Source organism: Amphiura filiformis, unplaced genomic scaffold, assembly GCF_039555335.1.
Source record: "Amphiura filiformis unplaced genomic scaffold, Afil_fr2py scaffold_47, whole genome shotgun sequence".
Classification (NCBI taxonomy): Eukaryota; Metazoa; Echinodermata; class Ophiuroidea; order Amphilepidida; family Amphiuridae; genus Amphiura; species Amphiura filiformis.
In genome coordinates this window covers 235,316-258,709 of record NW_027305511.1, presented here as the reverse complement: position 1 = coordinate 258,709, position 23,394 = coordinate 235,316, and the positions used below count along the sequence as shown (strand labels likewise).

The 23,394-nt window shown below is 37.5% G+C and overlaps 1 protein-coding gene and 1 long non-coding RNA gene across 2 annotated transcripts in view; both read right to left on the bottom strand.

Moving 5' to 3' along the window:
* LOC140144283 (uncharacterized) overlaps positions 1-23,394 on the bottom strand; it is a 241,163-nt gene that overhangs the window by 12,899 nt on the left and 204,870 nt on the right. The gene's annotated exons all lie outside the window — the stretch shown is intronic.
* LOC140144287 (uncharacterized) overlaps positions 1-23,394 on the bottom strand; it is a 74,873-nt gene that overhangs the window by 12,899 nt on the left and 38,580 nt on the right. The window contains exons 6-14 of the mRNA XM_072166106.1: positions 15,761-15,880; positions 13,471-13,716; positions 5,509-5,625; positions 4,628-4,894; positions 3,831-3,932; positions 2,303-2,539; positions 1,787-1,963; positions 1,348-1,572; positions 140-235 (exon numbers count right to left, since the gene is read on the bottom strand). Of these exons, the coding sequence (XP_072022207.1) occupies positions 140-235; positions 1,348-1,572; positions 1,787-1,963; positions 2,303-2,539; positions 3,831-3,932; positions 4,628-4,894; positions 5,509-5,625; positions 13,471-13,716; positions 15,761-15,880 (1,587 nt within the window). The remainder of the gene's footprint in view (positions 1-139; positions 236-1,347; positions 1,573-1,786; positions 1,964-2,302; positions 2,540-3,830; positions 3,933-4,627; positions 4,895-5,508; positions 5,626-13,470; positions 13,717-15,760; positions 15,881-23,394) is intronic.

The following is a 23,394-nucleotide window of genomic DNA, read 5'->3' as shown; positions in this document are numbered from 1 at the left end:
ACACATTCAATTCACATTTAACCTCAATTATTAATTATCTGGTACTATCTTCAAACGAGGAACTATTCAAGGTATGGTATCTCGGGTACTAGATTTTGGGTGGTGTTTGGTGTTTAGTTTGGTTAAAGCCCACACTTACATGTTTCACACGTTGGTCCAGTGTACTCGGCAGGACACATACACCTGTTTTGTCCGTTGCAAACTCCATCATTCTGGCAGGACGGTGTACAACCAGCTAAAAAAAGAACCACAATTTAAGCAAGTTTAGGTTCAAACATAACACAATATTAAACTATATATGAAGGTATTTGTAATTGCTCTTACAAATTAAGGTGCTTTACAAACCAGGTGGATTAAAAACATAACAAGCAAGAACGAAACATCAAATTGTCAAACAAATGAGTCTTGAGAGATGATTTGAAGGTTGTGGGAGCATGACGTTGGGGCATTAGCGCCAATCCGGCTTGACAACCGGCCAAAATTGTTTTAAAATGGCTGAAAAGAACAAAAATGGGTTATATTGCCAAAAGGTGGAGGGACACGTCGCCCATGCGTTGTGGCGAGTTTTTGACCACTGTGTAGTGAAGAAGCTATTGTCACCGGTTGCATAATTAGTGCGAGGAACACTGAAAAGTCTGGTATCTTGAGTTGACCAAAGATCACTTTTGTATTATGCAGGGACCTTTTGTCCACGAATGAATTTCAAGAATTCTGAATAAGCATTATTGTCTTCTGATGTTCCGGGGGTAGTGCATGAAAAGAAGCTAGTTTTAAGATTGTTGTTTAGACAGAAAAAATAGTTGGAAAGCTGTTTGATGATGGCGTATAATCGGATTCAATAGTATGATGATTGGGAAAATAAACATAGAAAAGAGATCACGGTTGCTTGGTGTGATCATTTATTAATGTTTCTTACAAAGCATTACATAATTTTCAATTCTAGACCTTAACAATGCCAACAGCTATATCACTAAGATACACACATATATTTTAGCTATTTTTTTACTTTAAACAAGATTTTCTTTTCTTTATCAACATTTTAATTTTTGCTGCCTTCTGTGGTAATTTTAATTCTATAAACTGTGTCATATTTGTGTGCAAATTGAGGTGCCATTTACATATAATTTAAATTTACTTTAGCCCATAATATGAGTCGTTCCTTGCATTTCATGATAAAACGTAGTTTGAAAATTTCCTTGCTATATGTTACTCATTTTTATGATGTTTTAATGACATTACATAAGTTCTATCCTTTGAAAAGATGCAAACAAGATTTAAGATAAAGAGCGCCATCAGTGTTCAACTTTGCTTTAAAATGGATACATCAAACAACCGTGAGATACTTACAGTCGTCATCTTTGATATAGACAGTAGCACTGTTGTGAATGCATAGCAAGCCGCCTGATGGCTGAGACAGTGATACTTGGAAACATTCTGCTGGTTCTAGCAGCTCGTCATCCACTATTGCTACGTCTTGGGTCTTACATATTTCATTAGGATCAAAGCTGATACGTTGATTCGTGACCTCATAATCATTAGGGGCTATGGCATCTACATTGGATGTCGTTAGAACTGGGGAAAATGTCAAATGATTTGTTTGTTTTCAAAAATAATTGTAATACGCAAGGCTCGTCTGGAAGGATCCATATTTTAAATGTACAGACGATGTTGTCATTTTATTGTTACATGTTTGAGTTTCACTTGAGTGCACTCAATCCCGATGGTAAAGTAAAGGAGAATGTGTTAGAAAAGAGATATCATACACGTGTGGCAAACGTATACATACCAACACTTCCTTCCTGACTGACGTCACCTTTCCTGCAAATCCCTATGTTCACAACAGAACTTGACTCCAAGACTGGGTAAAATGAACTAGTAAGACAGAACTTGCTCTCTATAAATAAAAAACAATAGCAATATTTCCGTATTGTGTAATACCTTAAAATAAGTATGTATAGCGTCACTGAAGGATCCCTTCAATGTGAAATGAAAAACACCCAACGAGCTCGTAACCCATACGTTACCACAGAGTTTTCTCTTGGTAAAACGGGGAAACAAGTGGTTCCTCTCGGTACAAAGTTATTTTCTTGTTGCACCATCCTAGGCGGCCATATAGTATTAAACACTTTTTAAACTTAAATATTCCAGGGCCAGGTAGATTATTCACAATTCATATACAAGAAGTATCATGTTTGCCTGTATTTTTAACCTTTTGTTATTTACTGTTACTTGGGACACTCATGGAAATAATTAAAAAAAAAAACTTTGCAGACTTTTCAGTCGTAGTTTCTCTCGCAGATACTCACGGAAGAAGAAGAATCGTAAAGAGTCACTGTTGCCTTGTTAACGTCTCCAAGCTCGCCGGTACTTGGACTGCTGATTGAAATCTCAAACACTTCAGGATCTTCCCGCGATACATCAGGTAGTATTGTCACACTACAAGTGGTAGTATCCGATCCGGCAGGAAACGTCGCTGTCACGGCTTCTAGAGGTTCGAAGTCCAAATTTCCTGTAGCACTAACATCACGGGTAGAACACGCTGTAAAAAACGACGGAAACCTAATATTACTCTTATACAGAATCATTTTTAGGGGATTGATGATTATCCTTACCAGTAACCCAAAGTCCCGTCTCATGAAGTACTGAAAGGTGCGATTCATTTCAAAAATATACAAAAGTGTATGTTTGTAATAGTTGTAATATATTTGGACATGTATTTAATAATATAGTTCAATTAAATAATGATATATTTTCCTCTGGTTTTGCTTCTTTCCATTTTAAGCAGGGTTGATTAAATACCAGTGGCGTGGGGTGTGCAAATGGATGCTGTAGCCACCCGAATTTTATTATTCAGTCGGTAAAAAATCATCATCTCGGAAGTTACTGCGAGCAGAACATTTGTGAGCAGTCTGGAAAATCGAGACCCGCCCCTACCCACTTCACTGTTGAATACGCCATTGGGCAATTCCAGTAGAAACCCATACATTCCCTATGGAAGTTATAACCTTAATTTTCCACACCGGGGTGTAGATTTAAAATTTTCAAAGAGAGTCACCCATTCAGGTAACCCCGTTCTATTTTACACATCCAGTGTGGAAGATTAGCGTCATGTCTTCCATAGGGGTGTTTAGATTTCTCTGACAGATCACCTCGTATTGGTTAAAATAAATATATTTTCAGGTTATACACCTGCCGTCAATGCAGCCTTATTTTGTTAAAAAAGACATAATACAGCTATGTCATTACACAAACTAAACTCGACATAATTATGACACTTCTTTTGGAAATTAAAGAGAAAGGGTTACCATTTGTAGGTCTTGTTATAAAAGTAGATAAATAGTAAAATGTGGGATGAAACAAGTTCAAGTAAGATCAGTTTTCTGGCGCTTATTAAGTGAAGACCCGTGCTGCAGCCTGCAGAATTGCCTAAGTCACTACATGCCGAAATTATCGAAACTATCATAATATGTTTGCATGGGTTTTGTAGAGATAGACCGACAGTTATTGACGATCAAGCAGTGTTGATGTTCCCAGGGGTCATCAAGTATAATGCAAACCTATCAAAACCAAGTTCTTAATTGATCCGAGCTGCAAAAGTGACAAAATCCAAAAATCACTACTATTGATTTGATCAATTATCAAATTCATCAAGAACAAACACCTGTGCCAAAACATGGCATTTCCAATGTGGATGTAAAGTTTTATTTTTTATACCTTGCTCCATTCTTTTGCTACAGTATATCGATGACTTTAAATGCTTATCTCAAAATGCCTCAATTGGACCGAGGTACTTCTGCAGCTTAGCTCTTCAAGTGGAAACAATAACTTACTTATAGTGGCTACACCTTCTGTAGTAGATCTCTTGATGTAAAACATGAATGGTGATTGGGATTCATCAGCTTTGTAGTCACAGAACTGGATCCAGTAGGTTACTAAAGTGGAGAGATAGAGTTAGAGAGAGCGAGGTGGGGGGAAGAGAGGGGAGAGATAGAGAGAGAGAGAGAGAATGCCAGGGATTTGGGAATCCCAATATCATTGAGCTTATGCACTGCACTGATAAATTTAAAAAAATGTCCGACCTTGGTTTGGCTTAGAATGTGTCACATATGAATAAAAATGACGTCATTCGAATAATATCGTTACTTATTTTGATATCAATGGATTGAGGAGACTTTAAAGCAGCGTAGTAGGTTTGATATAGAAATAAAGTAGGAGGGTATAACCCTCCTTGGTAATAACAAACAAATATCTGAATATAAGGCGATGACTGAAAATGCTTAAAAACAGGCACTGTGCTAAAAACATTAACATTCTAGACATTATCACAATTAGAAATTGATTATGTGTCGCTCGACGTTATATTCCATATCTGTAAACTATAACTTGTGTAGCCTCATTTAGTGTGTGAGAAAGTATGCCATAGCGGTCACAATAATGATATCCATCAAATAATATTCGTTGGCAGGTTTATGCTTGTTAATATATACATAAACAGTTAAGTTTGGGTTTGGGTTAGGGTTATGGGCTTTAAAACTGTTCACATCCAAAGCTAAGAGTAAAAAGGTAATATATATGTTTATTGTTGTTTTTGTTTTTTAATATGGTGTACCTGAATAGGTGTACCTACCCAAAGCGGGAGTCGTTGTCGTTGCGGGAGTCGTTGTCACAACTGCGGCATCTAATATCCATACTGTGATATCCGACGTAGTGCCGAGTTTGTAGTCGGTCGGGGTTGTAGGTGGATCGATACATATTTGAAACGCTTCAACACCTTCAACCATGCCATCGTCCATAGCTGCTACTGAAATCTCTCCATCTGGGGCTGTAACAGCAACTGGACTTGAGTCCCCTGCGTAATCAGTCGCAATGGCCGATACGGGTGTTACAGTAAAAGCTATTTAGAAGAAATATACATTTTTAGAGTCAATTGTTTCCTTCCATTTATAATTTGATAATAACTACATAAAGAAGAGCTTGGTTCCAAAAGGCCATATAAGTGAAATAGGAGAAAGCCATTAAATACCTCTTTCAAACTTTTTAAATTCTTAAGTATTGTTATGTGTGAGAAAACCCTCAAGTTTTAAAAATGTTGCACAATGTGCAACAATGTGCAATTTTCAAACAAAATTATCCCATTAATTTACGCTTTCCTTTATTTTCCTTTATTTCATTTGATTAAGAACATCCCTATTATCTTTGTACCACGATAAAAGATTAAGAACCATATTTTCATATTGGATTTAAAATAGTGAATTATATTACGTTTCCGGAAATCACCTCGGGCAATAACTTCGGACCCGAACATGTTACTGATGTGAAACAAAGTTTTAAGGTGTATTTTGTACTCTTTCATTATTCTGCAGATATCTCAATTTCAACTAAAAGTTTGTCAAAATAAGAAAAATGCGAATGCTATGATAAGTTTATATGCCAGTATAGCTTACGACCAACGAAACGCGGAATAAATGTGCCGTAGTGTAGACTCTACCTAATAGCCTAAAGCCTTACCTACACTAACAGGAGCCACAACTGATGAGTCTACATTGGAAAGTACAAGTTCTATGGATGTAGGATCTCCACCTTCTGTTACAAAGTAGCTGGATTTTAAAAATGATACGCAAGGCACTGCCAAAACAAAACAAACAAGCATATTTGTTAGTCTTTTTAATAGAATGAAGCATGCACATATTGTAATTATTTGTTACATATCCTGCAAACACAGAACGTTTTCGATACTATTCGCAAAAGGTTAGAAAAGGCTGTTAGAAAACATTTTAATATCGCCGATCACAACATATAGTGGCGTACGTGATGGACAAATTACGTTTCCGGGAAAAACATGTTTGAAGGATAATGTTACTAATAACGAAATAATCTCTCTGTAGCTCGATTCCATTGGACATTGAAGGGTAAGGTTTAAACTATTAAAGTACGTATATCTTTAATAGTTAAAAGGAATAACTATTACAGGGTATAGCTAGCTCTAAACCTTACGCCACTATGTGAAACGGAAAATTTAGGGAAAAAAATAACTCTACGTCACTATGTGTTGCGACCAACGATACTATGTTAAACGGAACATTTGGCAATATAACCTTACGATATAAAGGGAATAAAACCCTAACATAATGACATCATGTTATTTGACTGCTGGGAAAACATTGAAATGAAATGCGCGCAAATTGAAGTGGAGTGAATTATAAAATATCCAGTAAGTTGGACATATTGGGATTAAAAAAACTGGAGTTGAAGTCGAGTGAGGTATGAAGGACTTAAAGTAATGTTAGAAAGTTTGTTTGAACAGAAAAAAGAAATTGAAATAACGCAAGAATCAACCTTATTTAAGTTAAATTCAGTTTCAGAGCTGGTGCCTTTATGGTGCATTGTCTGCTCTCATTAAAAATACATGGTACCTCGTGGACAAATAATGAAATTGGGTATCGTAGCAAAAGGACTCATAAAAATTAAACGGTAGATGTGATTGACTTCATTTTTTCACAACGGATGCGTATTGCGTGTGGCATTTATAGAAACTTTCAATAAAAGGAAAGTTCAACGTGGTTCTTACATAAATATCGATTCTTTGCTCTATTTCACTTTTTTTGACTCACCCTGTAGATAAGTATTTCTTTGCCATAAAATGTTACCTTTTATTATCAGATATATCCCCTTTTAATTTTGAGCCAAACAACTGAGGTAGAGCAAAGAAAATGGGAATTTACTACCAGCGCCGATGTCGCCAATGTGTATCACTCCGTCGGTTGTGTTACGGTACTATCCTTTGATGTGTATATCCGTCCTGCACGCAATGCACGTACCGTGTACGCGTTCGACTAATATTTCCATCGTAATAATAAAACGACGGTTCCGGCGTTTTATTCAAAATCTACAGCACCTATAGTCTTGGTTTTTTCAGGGTATGTTAGTTTAATAAAGTACAATATAATCATGAAAAAAACAGAATTTTGAAAAACTATTGAGGGCGTTCTCCTCAGCAAATGTTATTATATGGCTTTAACATGATATAATCGTTTTTCAACTTCAACTGTGTAACTTACATAATTTTCCGATAAATGTTGTTCTTTTTGAAGGTATTTGTTTATGTACCCTAAAGGACCTTTTTCACCTCAATTCTGTGGTAAACGTTTTAGACACCGGCTATAGAAAGTGTAGGTAACGTCATCGGGAAATGTAATTTGTGGAAGGAGTAGCATTTTAGTGACAATCACGTTTCTAGCCATTAACCAGAAGTGGGTGACATTCGACCAAAAGTTGATCATCTGACATTTGTCACCCCATTCAAGGGTCCTAGTCACCAACTATGGTCGAAATTACTCAAACATATGGCTAAGAAAGAAAGAAAGAAAGAAAAAAAGAAAGAAAGAAAGAACTAGATATATTGCATCCTTAGTAAGGCTGCGAAGTCTAGCCGTGACCTTGAAATGACATCTGATGACCTTGAAATGACCTTCACCACATTTTGCATCATATCCACATAACATATACTAATTTTCATTCAAATTGAATAAATTTTGTAATTTGACACCTTTTGACCTTTAGTTGACCTCTGGTGACCTTGAAATGACCTCCAATATATTTTGAATCATATCAAGATCACATATACTAATTTTCATCTAAATTGGACAAATATTAGAATTTGACCCCTTTTGACCTTTCGTTGACCTCTGGTGACCTTGAAATGACCTCCAATATATTTTGAATCATATCAAGATCACATATACTAATTTTCATTTAAATTGGACAAACTTTAGAATTTTACCCCTTTTGACCCCAAAACAGACCCCTCCTCCATGTTTAAGCCAAATCTGATTACAATCGTATATGAACATAATGCTAGAGCCCTTTTGGCATTATTCTGATGATCACAGCACGTAATATGCAGAAAATATTGAATTTTAAAGTGATTTTCAGTAATTAACCATTTTGTCCCCTGTTTGACCTTGAACTCAAAATCTGTGAGGACCCCATAGACACCAACTAATGTCAATGCATATGTGTCAGTCGCATCTCTGTACCATAGAATCTGTAGGAAAAGAAGCATTTTGAAGGTATTTGGTTATGTGCCGGAAATACCCCTTAATGACCTTTGACCCCAAATCTGTGAGGACCCCATAGGCCCCGGCTATAGCCAAGGTCAATGTATAAATCTCATTACTGTACCATGTAATCTGTAGGAGAAGAAGCATTTTTGGTAAAAATCAAATTTTTAGCCAAAATTACTCATGCATGACGTTTGACCCCAAAGGGGTCTGGTCAAATGTAAAGGCTGGGGTAGTGGAGCTTGTGCCCAAGTTTGGTCATAATCGGTCAAATAATAAAGGAGCTAGAGCAAATTATGTTAAATGTTGACAGAAGAAGAAGAAGAAGAAGAAGAAGAAGAAGAAGAAGAAGAAGAAGAAGAAGAAGAAGAAGAAGAAGAAGAAGAAGAAGAAGAAGAAGAAACTAGACTTAGCTGTGGTCTAACCCACGAACACAGCCGTGTTTTGACCCCTAATGACCTTTGACCCCAAAATATATGAAAACGCCCATAGACATTGGCTAATGTCAATGCATGGGTGCACGTGGCACCACTTAGCTATGTTACTTGTGACAGAAGGGGCATTTTGAAGGTTTTTCGTCTGAGACCGGAAGTGACCCCTTAATGACATTTGACCCCAAATAAAAAAATACCACATATGAATTGGGTAACCACAATTAATGTGTGAACATACCGTTACTGTCCGATGTTTTTCTTAGCAAATAAAAATTTTTGAAGGTTTTTCGTTTTAAACCGGAAGTGACCCCTTAATGACCTTTGACCCCAAATCTGTGAGGACCCCATAGACATTGAGTAATAACAATGCATGTGTGCAAGTGGTGTCACTGTCCTACGTAATTTGTGGGAGAAGAAGCATTTTAAAGGTATTTCCTTTTATAACGGAAGTGGCCCCTTAATGACCTTTGACCCTAAATAAAAAAATACCACATATACACAGGGTAACTATAATTTATGTGTGAACATAACGTTACTGTCCTATGTTTTTCTTAGCAAATAAAAAAGTTTGAAGGTTTTTCGTTTTATACCGGAAGTGACCCCTTAATGACCTTTGACCCCAAATCTGTGAGGACCCCATAGACACTGGATAATAGCAATGCATGTGTGCAAGTGGGGTCATCGTCATACGTAATCTGTGAGAGAAGAAGCATTTTGAGTTGAAATCACGTTTTTGACCCCTATGACCCCTGCGTGACCTTTGACCCCACGAGTTTCATGTGACATGTAGGGCATGGTCAATGATGATTGTGACCAAGTTAGGTCAAAATCAGTGTAAGCATGTGAGTGCTAGATCAAATGTAATGGTCGGCAGAAAGAAGAAGAAAGAAGAAGAAGAAGAAGAAAGAACCTGTAAGAAAAATGACACAGCCGTGACTAACGTCACGGCTGTGTAAGAAATCGCCCAGAAACAGGAGTCTAGCCGCCGCTCGGCTAGACTAAAGAAAGAAAGAAAAACAACTTTATATGCTTGGCGGCTTGAACAGACCAAAAAGTCCAGCTTTGACCTAATTGACGTATGACCTTGAAGAATGCATGCACTAAGTTAACAGAATTTGACATTTGTTTGATCTTTGTTGATCTTGAAATGAACTGCGTCATATTTTGAATCAAATCAACATCACACAACAATAGAATTTTGTCCCTTTTATTGAAAAGGTAGAATAAAGAAAGAAAGAAGAACTACTAGAAACAGCTGTGGTTTAAGACCACAAACACAGCCGTGGTGTGACCTCTTAATGACCTATGACCTCAGAATTTCTGAAAACCCAAGAGACATTGACTAATGTCAAAGCATGTGTGCATGTTGCATCACTCTGCTATGTTATTTGTCGCAGAAGTGGCATTTTGAAGGTATTTCGTCTCGGACCAGAAGTGATCCCTTAATTACCTTTGACCCCAAATAAAAACAAGTCATGAGTAAAAACAATTCATGGGTGAACATACCGTCTGCTATGATTTTCCTGGCAAATATAAACTTTTGACAGTATTTAGTTTTATACGGGAATGACCCCTTAATGCCCTTTGACCTAAATCTGTGTATGATACATGGACATTAGGTAATAACTATGCATGTCTGCAAGTGGCAACCCTGTCCTATGTTATTTGTGGAGAAGTAAACCTTTGATCCCAACCTGTGCACAATTTCTGTGAAGATTGAGCCAGTGGTTCTTCTGACCAAGTTTGGTGGTCATTGCATGTAATTTTGAAAATTTTCAAAAGTGACCTCCAATAATAACCGGTACATGACCTTTGAACCCAACCTATGAACACTTCAATAAAACTTGGGCCAGCGATTTTTCTGACTAAGTAAGTTTGGTGGTCATAGCGTGTAATTAAGAGTGTGAGTAGCATTTTGAAGATTATCACAAAATGACCTCTAATAACCCCTATATTACCTTTGATCCCTACCTATGCACAACTTCTATGAAGTTTGTTCCATAGTGGTCATACCACATAGTTGAGAATAAGAGTAGCATTTTGAAGATTTTCACAAAATGATCCCTAATAACACCTACATGATCTTTGACCCCTAAATCTGCTCAAATTCAATGAAGCTTGGGCTACCAGTTCTTCTAACAGTGGCGCAGATTTCTTTTTGACAGGGGGCGGGGGAGTTGGAAACATTTCTAGAAGTATAGTGCATCCAGCACTTTTGGTGACAGAATAAGTTTATTGTACAAATGCGCGCGAAGAGCGTGAAAAATTGTGCCATTTTGAAGCTAGAGTGATGAAATGCGGTGCAAAAGTGGAATAAATTCGCGCGAATTGCACAAAAATGGGCTAAAATGGCCAAATATACGGTTAATTTGGTCAGAAACCCACATACGGGTCTCAACATTTGGGGGATTGGTAATGATTGTATGGACCATCCCCCTGGCAAAAATATTGGGGGATTTAACCCCCCCCGCCCCAATCCCTCCGGGATTTATGCTTATGTCTTCTGACCAAGTTTGGAGAACCACAGTAAGAACGAACGCTGAAAACAATCTAAGGAAGAAATTGGAGACTGTCAAAGAAGAAAGAAGAAAGAAAAAGAACGAAGAAAGAAGAAAGAAGAGTACGAGAGAAAAAGGCTCTTAGTAAAAATACTAAGAGGAAAATCAGCCATGTGCAGGACACTTCAAACTCAATATGATCATAAGATGGTTTCCAATGGTATAAAATCTGCTTACAGTAACTACCTTCATTCTCTCCTCACTGCTGACGACAGTAAAAAACGCTTTTGGTCTTTTGTTCGTGGTCGCAAAAAAGAACCCGATGTTAAATCATTTGTTGTCAACGGCAAACTGTGCTCTGACCCGGCCGTTATTGCTAACAATTTTAACCAAACTTTTGCTAGCTATTTTTCTGCCCCCACCTCTCCAGCCTTTGATATCACATCTCCCTTATTACCTGTGACCCCCTTATGCTCCCTCCAAATAACCATAGACCAAGTTATACACTGCATCAAAAACTTAAAACTGATGGTGCTGTTGGTCCCGATGGTTTGTCAGCGAGGATTTTTAAGCTCTGCATGTACCAGGTTGCTCCAATTCTCACCAAATTGTTTAATCTTTCTCTTAGTTCTGGTCACCTTCCTAGCGGCTGGAAACAAGCCAATATTGTCCCTGTTTATAAAAAGGGGGACCGCTCAAATGTTGCTAATTACAGGCCCATCGCTCTGACTAGTATTGTCTGTAAAATGCTTGAAAGCATCGTGGCTGACAACCTTCGTGTCCATCTAGGTAACAACAATCTCTTATCATTAAGTCAACATGGCTTTAAGCCTGGTTTATCATGTTGTACACTATTACTTGATAAAACAAATGAACTCTTGGAATTAATGGACAGTAAATCTACTCAAGTAGACCTCATTTCTCTAGACTACAGCAAAGCATTTGACTGTATATCACATAACATTTTGATTTCTAAACTTGAAAAAACTTATGGTATCAGAGGTCAGCTGCTTGCCTGGATCAGTTCCTTTGTCTTAGGTCGTGTTCAGAGGGTTACTTTTAGAGGGCAGAGTGCTGATTGGGTCTCGGTCCTTTCTGGAATTCCTCAGGGCTCTGTTCTTGGCCCCCTCCTCTTCACCATTTATGCCAATGATCTAGGCCAGCACTTGACCTCTGGTATCGGGCAATTTGCTGATGATACATTTCTTTATCGTGCAATTTACAATGCTAATGATGTAAGGGATTTACAAATGGATCTTGACAAGCTTTCGGTTTGGTCGTCTCGTAATTCACTTCAATTGAATCCTACCAAATGTAAATTTATATCTATCACTCGTAAACGTACTTCATATCCATCAGTGTACAGTATTAACAACATCAATCTTGATCAGGTAAATAATCTTCCCTCTTGGGTGTCATCATCTCAGATAAGCTTAATTGGGATGCTCATGTTAAGGATGTTATAGCAAGAAGCAACAAACTTCTTGGTTTTATTCGCCATGTGGCCGGGAATCTCCTCCAGAGGTTCTCCTCCAATTATATCGGACCATGGTCTTGCCCATCCTCGATTATTGCTCCCCTGTCTGGATGACCCACACAAAGCGTCTCAAAATGCTCTTGAACGCGTTCAAAGGACAGCCACCAAGGCTATTCTCCATCAGAAGCGTCGCGATGAGGAGTACAATGTTCGTTTGGAGCGTCTTGACCTCAGTTACTTGTCCCAAAGACGTGAATACATTTCTCTTGTTTCCAAATGCCTCCTCAATGTTGACTGCTGCAATGCTATGCCTGCTTTAAATAAAATCCGTCCAAATAGTAGGCATCCCGATCACCTTATTTTTCACCATCTCAAAGCCAAAACTGATGCTTTTCTTTATCATTCCATCCAACGCTTCCCCCAAAAATGGTCTGACCTCCCCGTCACATCACTGATATTTATTTGTGCAATAGCTTTAACTGCTTCAAATCCCACTTGAGAGACTACTTTCAGTCCATTCAAGAAATTTAATCCTTGGTGCCATCTATGTTTTGTTGTGGTGGTAGGGTGGAGGGGGGCATTATCTCATTATATTGTGGTGTGTTTTATCCTGCTTGGCTAAGTGCAATATATTGTGTCTCTTGAGGCTTCATGCTCTTAACATAGTGCTGTTTTTAAAAAATGTTTGTACTTTTAATGTGTTAATAATCTTTGTAATTTTTATGTGTATTTATAGTGCAATACTTTGTTTATTTTCATGACCAGCTTGCGAGGGTGGGGTTCACTCATCTTTTAGATGTCAGTGCTTTATCTGCCACTTTTGTTGGGCCCTGGCAGCCCTTGCTCGCTGGTCTAATTTTGCTGTATATTTTTGTTGAAATGCCTAATGAATAATAAATAAATAAATAAATAAATTGGCCTAATAGTGAACATAATTTCATAATTGAACATATCCTATAGCATATAATACCAAGATTATCCCACCACTGATATTGACATACCTGGTGCTGCTGCAACTGCTACTGGATCTAAACAAAATACTGTAGCTATTGACGGAGTGCACAAAGTGTAGGTGGGCGTGGCTGCTGCATCAGCTGTTAGTGTTACTTCAAAAGCTTCAACACCTTCGACAAGAGTCTCATCTGGACATGTTACTGTTATTGGAGTACCAAAAGCAACTGTACCTGGGCCTGTTACAGGTGCTGTGTGATCGTCCATACTTGTCGTAATGTCACTAGTAGTAAAGCCTGAAGTAACAAATATATGACGATATGACGCTTTTATTGTGTGCTGCGTAAACAACGTTAACCCTCGTCCTAATCAACCATTTTTGTAACACGAACTATAGTTGGTACCATTTTGTAGCTAGTTATACAAATTAAGTACTGTCATTCCTCACATAATGTTGCAATGACGTCATAACGTGAGCACACCCTTACTGGGAAATTCTGGCTATGACGAGGGTTTATTTCAACGTTGTATTGCTCATTTAAATATTTTGAAAACAAGTTTAAATTGCAGCTTTTCTAGCTTCAGTTCAGTACTGTTTTCTCTTTCCCTTGCCTTTTGAACAAAACGGTCATGTTTAGGCAACATTGTACTCTCTCATTTACCCATACAATATAGCCCCATGTAGTAATGTATCTCAAATTGTTCCTCTCATCACAGGGAATAAAAAAAGTTAAAGGTCATATATTTTTACGGTGCTTAGTACAAGAGTTATACGGTAGAATAGGTCAAATGTCAAATATTTCATGCCCAGAGGTCAAAATATTTTTAAAAAATGGTCCGATTTCATCGAAACTGGTCTCAAATTCACTTTCAGGAGATACTTTGTTCAAAAATTGTTTGTCTCGCTGCCTCACTTTAAACAACTCTAGAAATATTTTCACCGGGCTGTGAGCGAATGTATTTTATTTCTTACATTATATTGTTTCTGTTTTGTTCTGTAAAAGGAACAAAAAGTTCAAAATTTTTAATTAAAAATTCAAAAGAATTTAAAATCTGGGTGGCATTTTTGTTTACACACGTTTTTGGCATGTTGCCTATGTCAAGTCATGTACCGCGTGAGCAAACTCAAAAATAGCGCAAATAGCGCGAGCGTACACAAAAGAAACTTCTCGCGTAAGATAGGCGATGTCGCCAGGTCTGAACGCTGTACCGGCATCAGCTGAATTCGAGTGCGCTTAGAGAGCACAGGCATGGAAAATCCCAATATGTGTGTTTATTATCTAAGGCTAGCATTAACAACATACTGAATGCGACTGGGGTGCGTTGGACATACACGCAAGTTTGCGCCGCGTCACGCGACCCGAATCGCATGCGTAATCACAATATTTCGCATTCGTGCATTCCTGACTGATATTTCCCGCCAATTTACTTAAGCTGTCTTGAGCCATGTGACTTTTTAGAGTTGGAAAGAGTAAAATAATGATTCTTAAATCAGGAAAAAATTTGCGAAAATATTAAAAAATTGTATTATATCAGTTTCAAGTGAAAGAATACATCGTAGCATTCATAAATATTTAGAAATCTCAAATTCGGGCGTGGACGAATGTGTTTTCCATTATTCAACCTTAAGTACAAAAATATTGATTATAGATTGTTTTGATTAATTGAAAAGACTAATAGTTTTAGTCCAAAATAATGAACTTTGTGATCTGTAGATACATTTCGCAACTTTAAACCAAGTTTCCTAAAACTTTTACTTTTTTAATGAGTCATTCTTCTACCACAGTCTTTAAATGGTAAACGTGTCATATCAGGGATAGTGAAATAATTAATTTGGGACCTGAATCTGCCAAGAAGAACAATTGCTTAAAACGTCAATGGATCAGTGCGTAATGATTTCTAATGAATTTCAAATCAAGGAAGGCACGTTTTATTAACCTTGCATTACGACCTACCTGGACACGTGAATAGAGGGCAACATAATTATTTTGTTTGTAAGTCTAGATAAGATGCGATCAACTCATCAATAAACGGCAACCAGCAAATTTGGAAACATCATCGAGACCAAAAAATGTTGCCGTTTGATCAAGCATCTATAAATACCACAACAGAGTGATCCAGATTCTTAAGGGGCTGTGCAATAATTATGAGTCCAGGGGGGGTAAAATATCCGAACGGCCCGCCAAAAATCGCTTCCCCCCTCGGCCTGCCAAAATCGCTCCCATCCCTCTCGGCCCGCCAAAAAAATCTTCCCCAATCCGCCCCCCCACTTTAAACATGCCAAATTTTGGGGATCCCAATTTGCAAACCTTTTTGGTCTACAAAATTCATAATACTCACCTATCATGGTAGCGGGGTCCACTGTTGCAGGGTCTGCTATATTAGTAGCTATAATTCCAATCGATGCATCAACACCTTCTACTACTACGTACGTAAATTTATCAAAGGAAACGCAAGGCACTATAAGATAAAACAAATATGATGAATTTAGCACAAAATATATTTGATTCACTTCTCAAAGCTTTCGGTGGTGGGGAGTAAAAAGTCTTACACTTTTTTGAATAAAAATATATGAAGTATTCACGACGGGTGGAACTTCTGTGGAGTTCATTCTTATTACATGCAGCAAAATGGAATGACCTGGATCAATGTTCAAGTTGACCAAATCAAGTTTAAACCCACCACCAATATATTTCTTTCATTTATATATAAGGTTCATAAAAACTAGTTTACCTGATTCCAAGCTCACTATTCTTGAGATATATACAAAATCGTGATCAAAAAGTTAAAAATGCTTCGGTTTTGATAGCAATTGTATCAAATTGTTCCACTTGCAAAACATTTCATACAAAGAATAGAAGTGTTTCAATACTTTGGTAACAAAAGCAAATGTAAAAGACTATCTAACTATGTTGCTCTTCACATATTTTGTGACGATACCTCAAACAAAGAAACATGTTAACACCATTTTTCTACACGGAGCTCACTATTTGACCTTTGACCGTTTGGTCTATAACTCAGTAACGTCGTATACAGTGTGTAGCAAAAAATATATAAAATTTAGAAAATAGTATTAGGCTAACATGCCACTTGCATTAGATTTTACTGTATCGTCAAGATAATTTCTTAAGCTACTATAAGCTTTAGTTCAATAAAATCGGTGGTTTACAGCGAAGATATGGTCAATTTGTAAAGTAGTCCTAAACAGCTTGGGCCACTTTATGTGGTAAAAGTGACTGAATTGAGTTGAATCATGAACCATATGGTCGTTGCACTTAACATGAGTAATTTGAAACAATGAAGCATCTCAATTGTATTAAAATTTATAAATTTGAAAGAAATATCATATTATTTGTGGCTAATGTCAATTATGTGAAAACAAGAAGAAAGTAAAACCTCTGTTTTTGTTCTTAGATCTTTGACGATAAGCATGAGTGTTCGTTTTACCCGGTACAAACTTGAAATGTGCGAAATGGTTTAAAGTGGCCCAACCCGGGCAATTAAGTAAATTGGGCATAGCCTTTGAACCTAAGCTATAGGAAAGAAACCAAGTAAATGTTTTCTGTTAGCCTAGATATTACTGATCCAACTGCATATAACATTTATGCCATGACACCTTTTTTTCTGAAAAGCAACAATGCAATTGCGATTTTATGCGGTGCAAATTAAGACATGCGAGCTCATATCAAAAGTGGCCCAACTCGTTTTCTCGGCGATTTAGTTAATTAAGCATAGCGTTTGAACCCAAACCAGTAAAGAAACTATGTAAAGTTTTTTTGTTATCCAAGATATTACTAATTCCATTGCACATAACATTTTTGCTATGACCCTTTAATTTTGTTCTGAAAAGCAAAATTGCAATTGTATAGATTTTATTGTTATGGTCTATAGGCTTAAATATGTAAAACTATACTTGTTCATGATAGGAATCCAGGAGAAGCATTTGGAAGGTATTTTGTCTCGCACTGGAAATGAGCCCTTAATGACGTTGGTGGTGGTCTCCAAAACTGATAATACCCATAGACACTGGCTAATGTCAATGCATGTCTGCAAGTGGCGTATGTGTGTACTAAGTTCGAAAATTATTGAATATTAAGATTTTGGATAATTAACAGTCCAATGTAATACGAAAATTCAAAGTTGTTTTGAATCAAAAAATCAAATGATGGACGGCTTTTCCTCCCAGCTACATACACTTTAAACACATTTTTAACATTCTGTTATAATAATACTGTTATAACATTAAAGTTTACTTAGATGACTGTTAAATGTTAGCAGTCAAGTTAGCTCAATCGATAAGGCGTTCGACTATGGCGTGCGAGGTTGCGGGTTCGAACCCTGGCGATGCCTAGTAATGCTCTCGTGGAAACATTGAGTTAAGGGTGGTCTTAACCCTGGAATTATGGAAACTTTCGGGCTTCATAACTGCTAAATTATTAGTCTAAAGAATATAAAAGTATACATTTTTAGACTGGAAATGACTTGCTGAATTCATCTGTGAGGTCCAATTTGGGCCAAAATGCTAATTTTTGGAGAAAATCCCCCAAAACGGGTTTTTGGCCCAAATTTTTTCGTAACGTAACAAAAAAAATTGTTTGGCCAAAAATTTTTTTTATTAATTTTTAAAAACTAGATAAAATATCTAGGGACCGTTTTTTATTTTTTTGAATTTTGACCAACTTTGAGAAATTTGCACCAATATGGTCAAAAAATCATAAAAAAGCCTGATTTTCGCCCAAATTTCAAATATTTTTGGTGAAGTTGGTCAAAATTCAAAAAAATGAAAAAACGGTCCCTAGATATTTTTATCTAGTTTTTAAAAATTAATAAAAAAAATTTTTTGGCCAAACAATTTTTTTGTTACGTTGCACGAAAATTTGGGCCAAAAACCTGTTTTTGGGATTTTCCAAAATGAGCATTTTGGCCCAAATTGACCTCACAGATGAATTCAGGAAGTCATTTCCATTCTAAAAATGTATACTTTTATATTGTTTAGACTAATAATTTAGCAGCTATGAGGCCCGAAAGTTTTCATAATTCCAGGGTTCAGACCAACCTTAACTTGAAATTCCCCTGGACAAGGAACTTACTGCTACATTGTTTCGTTGTAACCCGTACGAAACTCGGGGAGCTGATCCTGGTTGCGAAGGTTATTTGTGGAATGTCTAGGGTGAGGGCACTCAAGTAGAGCAGCAAGTCCCTGAATTGTTGTTTATTGTGGCTTATGGAATGATGTGGGGCCATAGTGGTCAGCGACAACCTGTAAAGTGTGCTGAGGCTTGTGGATCAACATCTATGCGTTGTGCCTGTGCGTAGCGCATTATAAATCAATGCACTTTTTTTTAATGTAAAAAAAAATATGATATTTTCGTGCAATAAAATTTGTTTTATATTGCAATTTTCAAAATATTTACATACTGATGCTTTTAAAAAGCAACAGGTCCGCAGGATAGGCACACGGGCGCATTCGTAGTGTCTAAGACAAAATTGCAAAATTGCAAAATCATCCAGCAGAACCGCTACCCATATGACTTTTCTTGGACGTGTGTGCGTGAAGCCCGCAAAAATTTGTAATTTTAATGCGAAAAAAGGATAACAATAAAAAAGCCAAACTGAAAATAATATTTAAATTTTGTTAAATTTGCCCTGGTATTTCGCCGGGTGCTACGCTAGTAGTAGGCAACATTTCATGGCGTCCGTCGGATGGGCTGGTTAGAGAAATATCACGTCTGAAGACAAAGTAGCACTTCTCGGACATTAGAACGGACTCTATTTTACACACTGCTATAATAGATTCACCTGCACATTTTATGCATTTCCGGTTGCAGAAGTTTATCCCACCTACGCAATGCACACCATGAAATTCTTTATGGTATTCTATATACTAGGGTCATTGGGTGGTTTTGTAAATGCTTCTTACTATCATTTATTATAAGAAACTGAAAATTTAATATTTCCGAGTTCCGACTGATTTTGCTTGATCGGATCACATAATACGACAATAATATCACCTGCACACCGTGTCTATAGAAATATGTCTAAATTAAAATGTCTAAATAAAATATTAAGGTCAAGAATCATTTACGGTCAATTTCGGGGGCACATGGCGTTAGTCCGACAAGCCGCTAGTCCGACAACACAAATTCCCATTACTTAGAGGTGCGTAAGTCCGAAAATGAAAAGCACAGCGCTAGTCCGAAAAAAACATGCGCTAGTCCGAAAATGAAAACCACTGCAACAGTCCGACACGCCGCTAGTCCGAAATTTAATTATGAAAACCACGCCGCTAGTCCGACATAAATTCGGACTAGCGGCATGGTTTAAAGCACTGAAAAGCACTTTTTCAGTCCGACACGCCGCTAGTCCGAATCTGAAATACACTGCGCTAGTCCGAATCTGGAAAACACGGCTCTAATCCGAAACTGAAAACCATAGCGCTAGTCCGAAACTGCAAAGCAAAGCGCTTGTCCCAAATTGAAAATCACAGCGCTAGTCCGAATCTAAAAAACACGGCTCTAATCCGAAACTGAAAACCATAGCGCTAGTCCGAAACTGAAAAACAATGCGCCAGTCCGAAATTGAAAACCACTGCGCTAGTTCGAATCTGTGAACCACTGCGCTAGTCCGAATATTCGGACTAGCGCAGTGGTTCACAGATTCCGACTAGCGCAGTGGTTCACAAATTCGGACTAGCGCAGTGGTTTTCAGTTTCGGACCAGCGCCGTGCTATTTAGACTTACGCATATATGATAAACTATCGCTAAGCTTCAGCTTAATGTAGGTATTTGCATGGGTTTTTTTTTAAATGTATTTATTACTTAATTCGTTTCCATCTTTTAGGGCGGCCAAACTATGGCACAAGTCAAGGTAGCACGAGTTACCGTGTTTTTGCAAGCAAACGTAAAATTATGAAGGGCAATGGGCACATAGTTTTTAGTATATTATCATCTAATCAATTAGGCTTTATCTAATAATTAGGCTTTGTTGTTTTAAGACACCATTGATTAGTGATTTTTAGCATGTACTCTGCTCGTTAGCCTCGTAGCACGAGTTATTATCCGCTGGTTGATCTGGGTAAACATGGTCAAGAATAAAATCGGTTTATGTGCCGTAATTAGAACATGTTTCCAAAATGTATGTAAAAGTTGAATATTTTAAGAGTACTAAAGAACATTACTGGGACAAATGCGCGCGAAGCGTGCGAACAAGTGCAATTTAGATGCTAAAATGAACACAATTGAGGACAATATTGTGTCCTAGAATCGTGCCAGATGAAAATGCAGAGGCCTTTTACAACTACCTTTGGTTAATTTAGTCCCGGTATATTGATCCAGCTCATGAGTTGTATACTTATTCCAGGCATCAAATTTATGATTTAGATAATAGAAAGGATGGAATTATAACTCTCATTTTGTCAAATTCGTGGTCGTGTTCAAGTTTGAGATGAAAAAACGAAGAAATATTTTTTCAACGGGGCGTCTCGCAGATACTCACAGAATTTGTTTGCCGAGATAAATGCGCACGAAGCGCGCGGCAATTTGGCACTTTAACGTGACAAAATAAAACCTGTTCTGTTATAACGTGACAAAAAAACATGCTATGTTATAACGTGACAAAATAAAACCTGTTCTGTAATAACGCGACAAAATAAAACATGTTATGTTATAACGTGACAAAATAAAACCTGTTCTGTAATAACGTGACAAAATAAAACCTGTTCTGTAATAATGCGACAAAATAAAACCTGTTATGTTATAACGTGACAAAATAAAACCTGTTCTGTAATAACGTGACAAAATAAAACCTGTTATGTTATAACGTGACAAAATAAAACCTGTTCTGTAATAACGTGACAAAATAAAACTTGTTCTGTAATAACGTGACAAAATAAAACCTGTTCTGTAATAACGTGACAAAATAAAACCTGTTCTGTAATAACGCGACAAAATAAAACCTGTTCTATAATAACGTGACAAAATAAAACCTGTTCTGTAATAACGTGACAAAATAAAACCTGTTCTGTAATAACTTGACAAAATAAAACCTATTCTGTTATAACGTGACAAAATAAAACCTGTTCTGTTTTAACGTGACAAAATAAAACCTGTTCTGTAATAACGTGACAAAATAAAACCTGTTCTGTAATAACGCGACAAAATAAAACCTGTTATGCTATATCGTGACAAAATAAAACCTGTTCTGTAATAACGTGACAAAATAAAACCTGTTCTGTAATAACTTGACAAAATAAAACCTGTTCTGTAATAACGTGACAAAATAAAACCTGTTCTGTAACGTGACAAAATAAAACCTGTTCTGTAATAACGTGACAAAATGAAACCTGTTCTGTAATAACGTGACAAAATAAAACCTGTTCTGTAATAACGAAGAGCTAGTGTCAAACTTGATAGAATACAGCATCGACATCCTGGGGATCCAGGAGCATCGCATAATACATAAAGAACCCGTCAAATTTGAAGACATCATGGGACAGACACTTATCACAACATCAGCTACCAGAAATAGAGCAGTTGCAGCTACAGGAGGAGTAGGAATAGTGCTAAGCGCAAATGCAAAGGCTTCACTGGCTGGTGTGGTACCACATACAGAAAGAATATTGGTTGCCAACTTTCAAGGAAACCCTGCAACTACTGTTATTGTTACCTACTGTCCCACCAATGTGGAAGATGAAGACAAAGTAGAAGATCACTATGATAACTTGAGGAGAACTATAGATTCCATCCCTGCGCACAATGACTTGATGGTTATTGGAGACTTCAATGGCAGAATTGGACCAGAGGATGCAAAGTTCACCTACCATGACATAACTAATAGGAATGGGAAGTTCTTGGTTGATCTGGCAATTGAAAAGAACCTGATTTGTGCTAACACTTATTTTAGGAAGAGAAAAGGAAAGCTGTGGACTTTCTGCAGCCCAGCAGGAAACAAGTACCAACTGGATTATATCCTTCTTCGTAAAAAGTGTAGAAACAGCCTACTAAATGCAGAAGCATACAATACCTTCTCAAGTGTAGGATCAGATCATAGAATTGTGACATCAAGGATCAGACTCAGCCTAAGAAAGAACAAGACCCTGCCTAGAGGGAAGAACCATGACTGGAAAACACTCTGCTTAGACTCGAAGCTTCAGGAGTTATATACTGTTGGAGTACGCAACAGATTTCAACCCTTGGAGGAAATGGAGGAAACAGCCACTGAGAGGTATGAAAGATTCATAAAAGCCAACAGGGAAGCAGCAGAAAGGTTATTCCAGTCAAAAGAAGAATAGGAACGTACGGCTTTCAAGCGATATCAGAGTGGTGAGAGCAAGAGATGACATCAGAGAAACCTATGATGCGTACCAGTTGGATGCAACTGAGAGAAACAGGCACAGATATAAGGAAGCCAAGGCGAAATTAGAGGAAGCATATGATACTGTTACGGAAGAAGATCTAAGTAAAAGGCTAAGAGCGGTTGAGGAAGCGCACGACACCTGCAAGCATGGACAAAGCTGGAAGCTAATTAATGAAATAACTGGAAGGAAAGCATCAGTGAAAGGTCAGCTGAAGGGAGACACACAGAATGAAAGGATTAACAACTGGTTCACCCACTTCAAAGATCTCCTAGGTAGCCCTCCAGAAATAGATGGAGAAGATGAGGATATTGTACCTGTGGCCAATGATCTAATCATCAATGTGGCACCATTTAGTCAGGAGGAATATGCAAAGGCAAAGACTGCACTGGTAGAAAGGAAGAGTTGCGGAGAGGATGGTATACCACCAGAGGTACTGAAAAGATGTGATCTGGATGGCATAGTTCTGGAGTTTTGCAATAATGCACTGATTAAAGGAAGCAAGCCTGACCAGTGGTCTATTCTCAACATAGTACCAATTTCGAAGTCAGGAGATCTGAGTCAAGCATGGGACTATCGAGGGATTAGCTTAAGCTCAGTTGTTGCCAAGATATTCAACAAA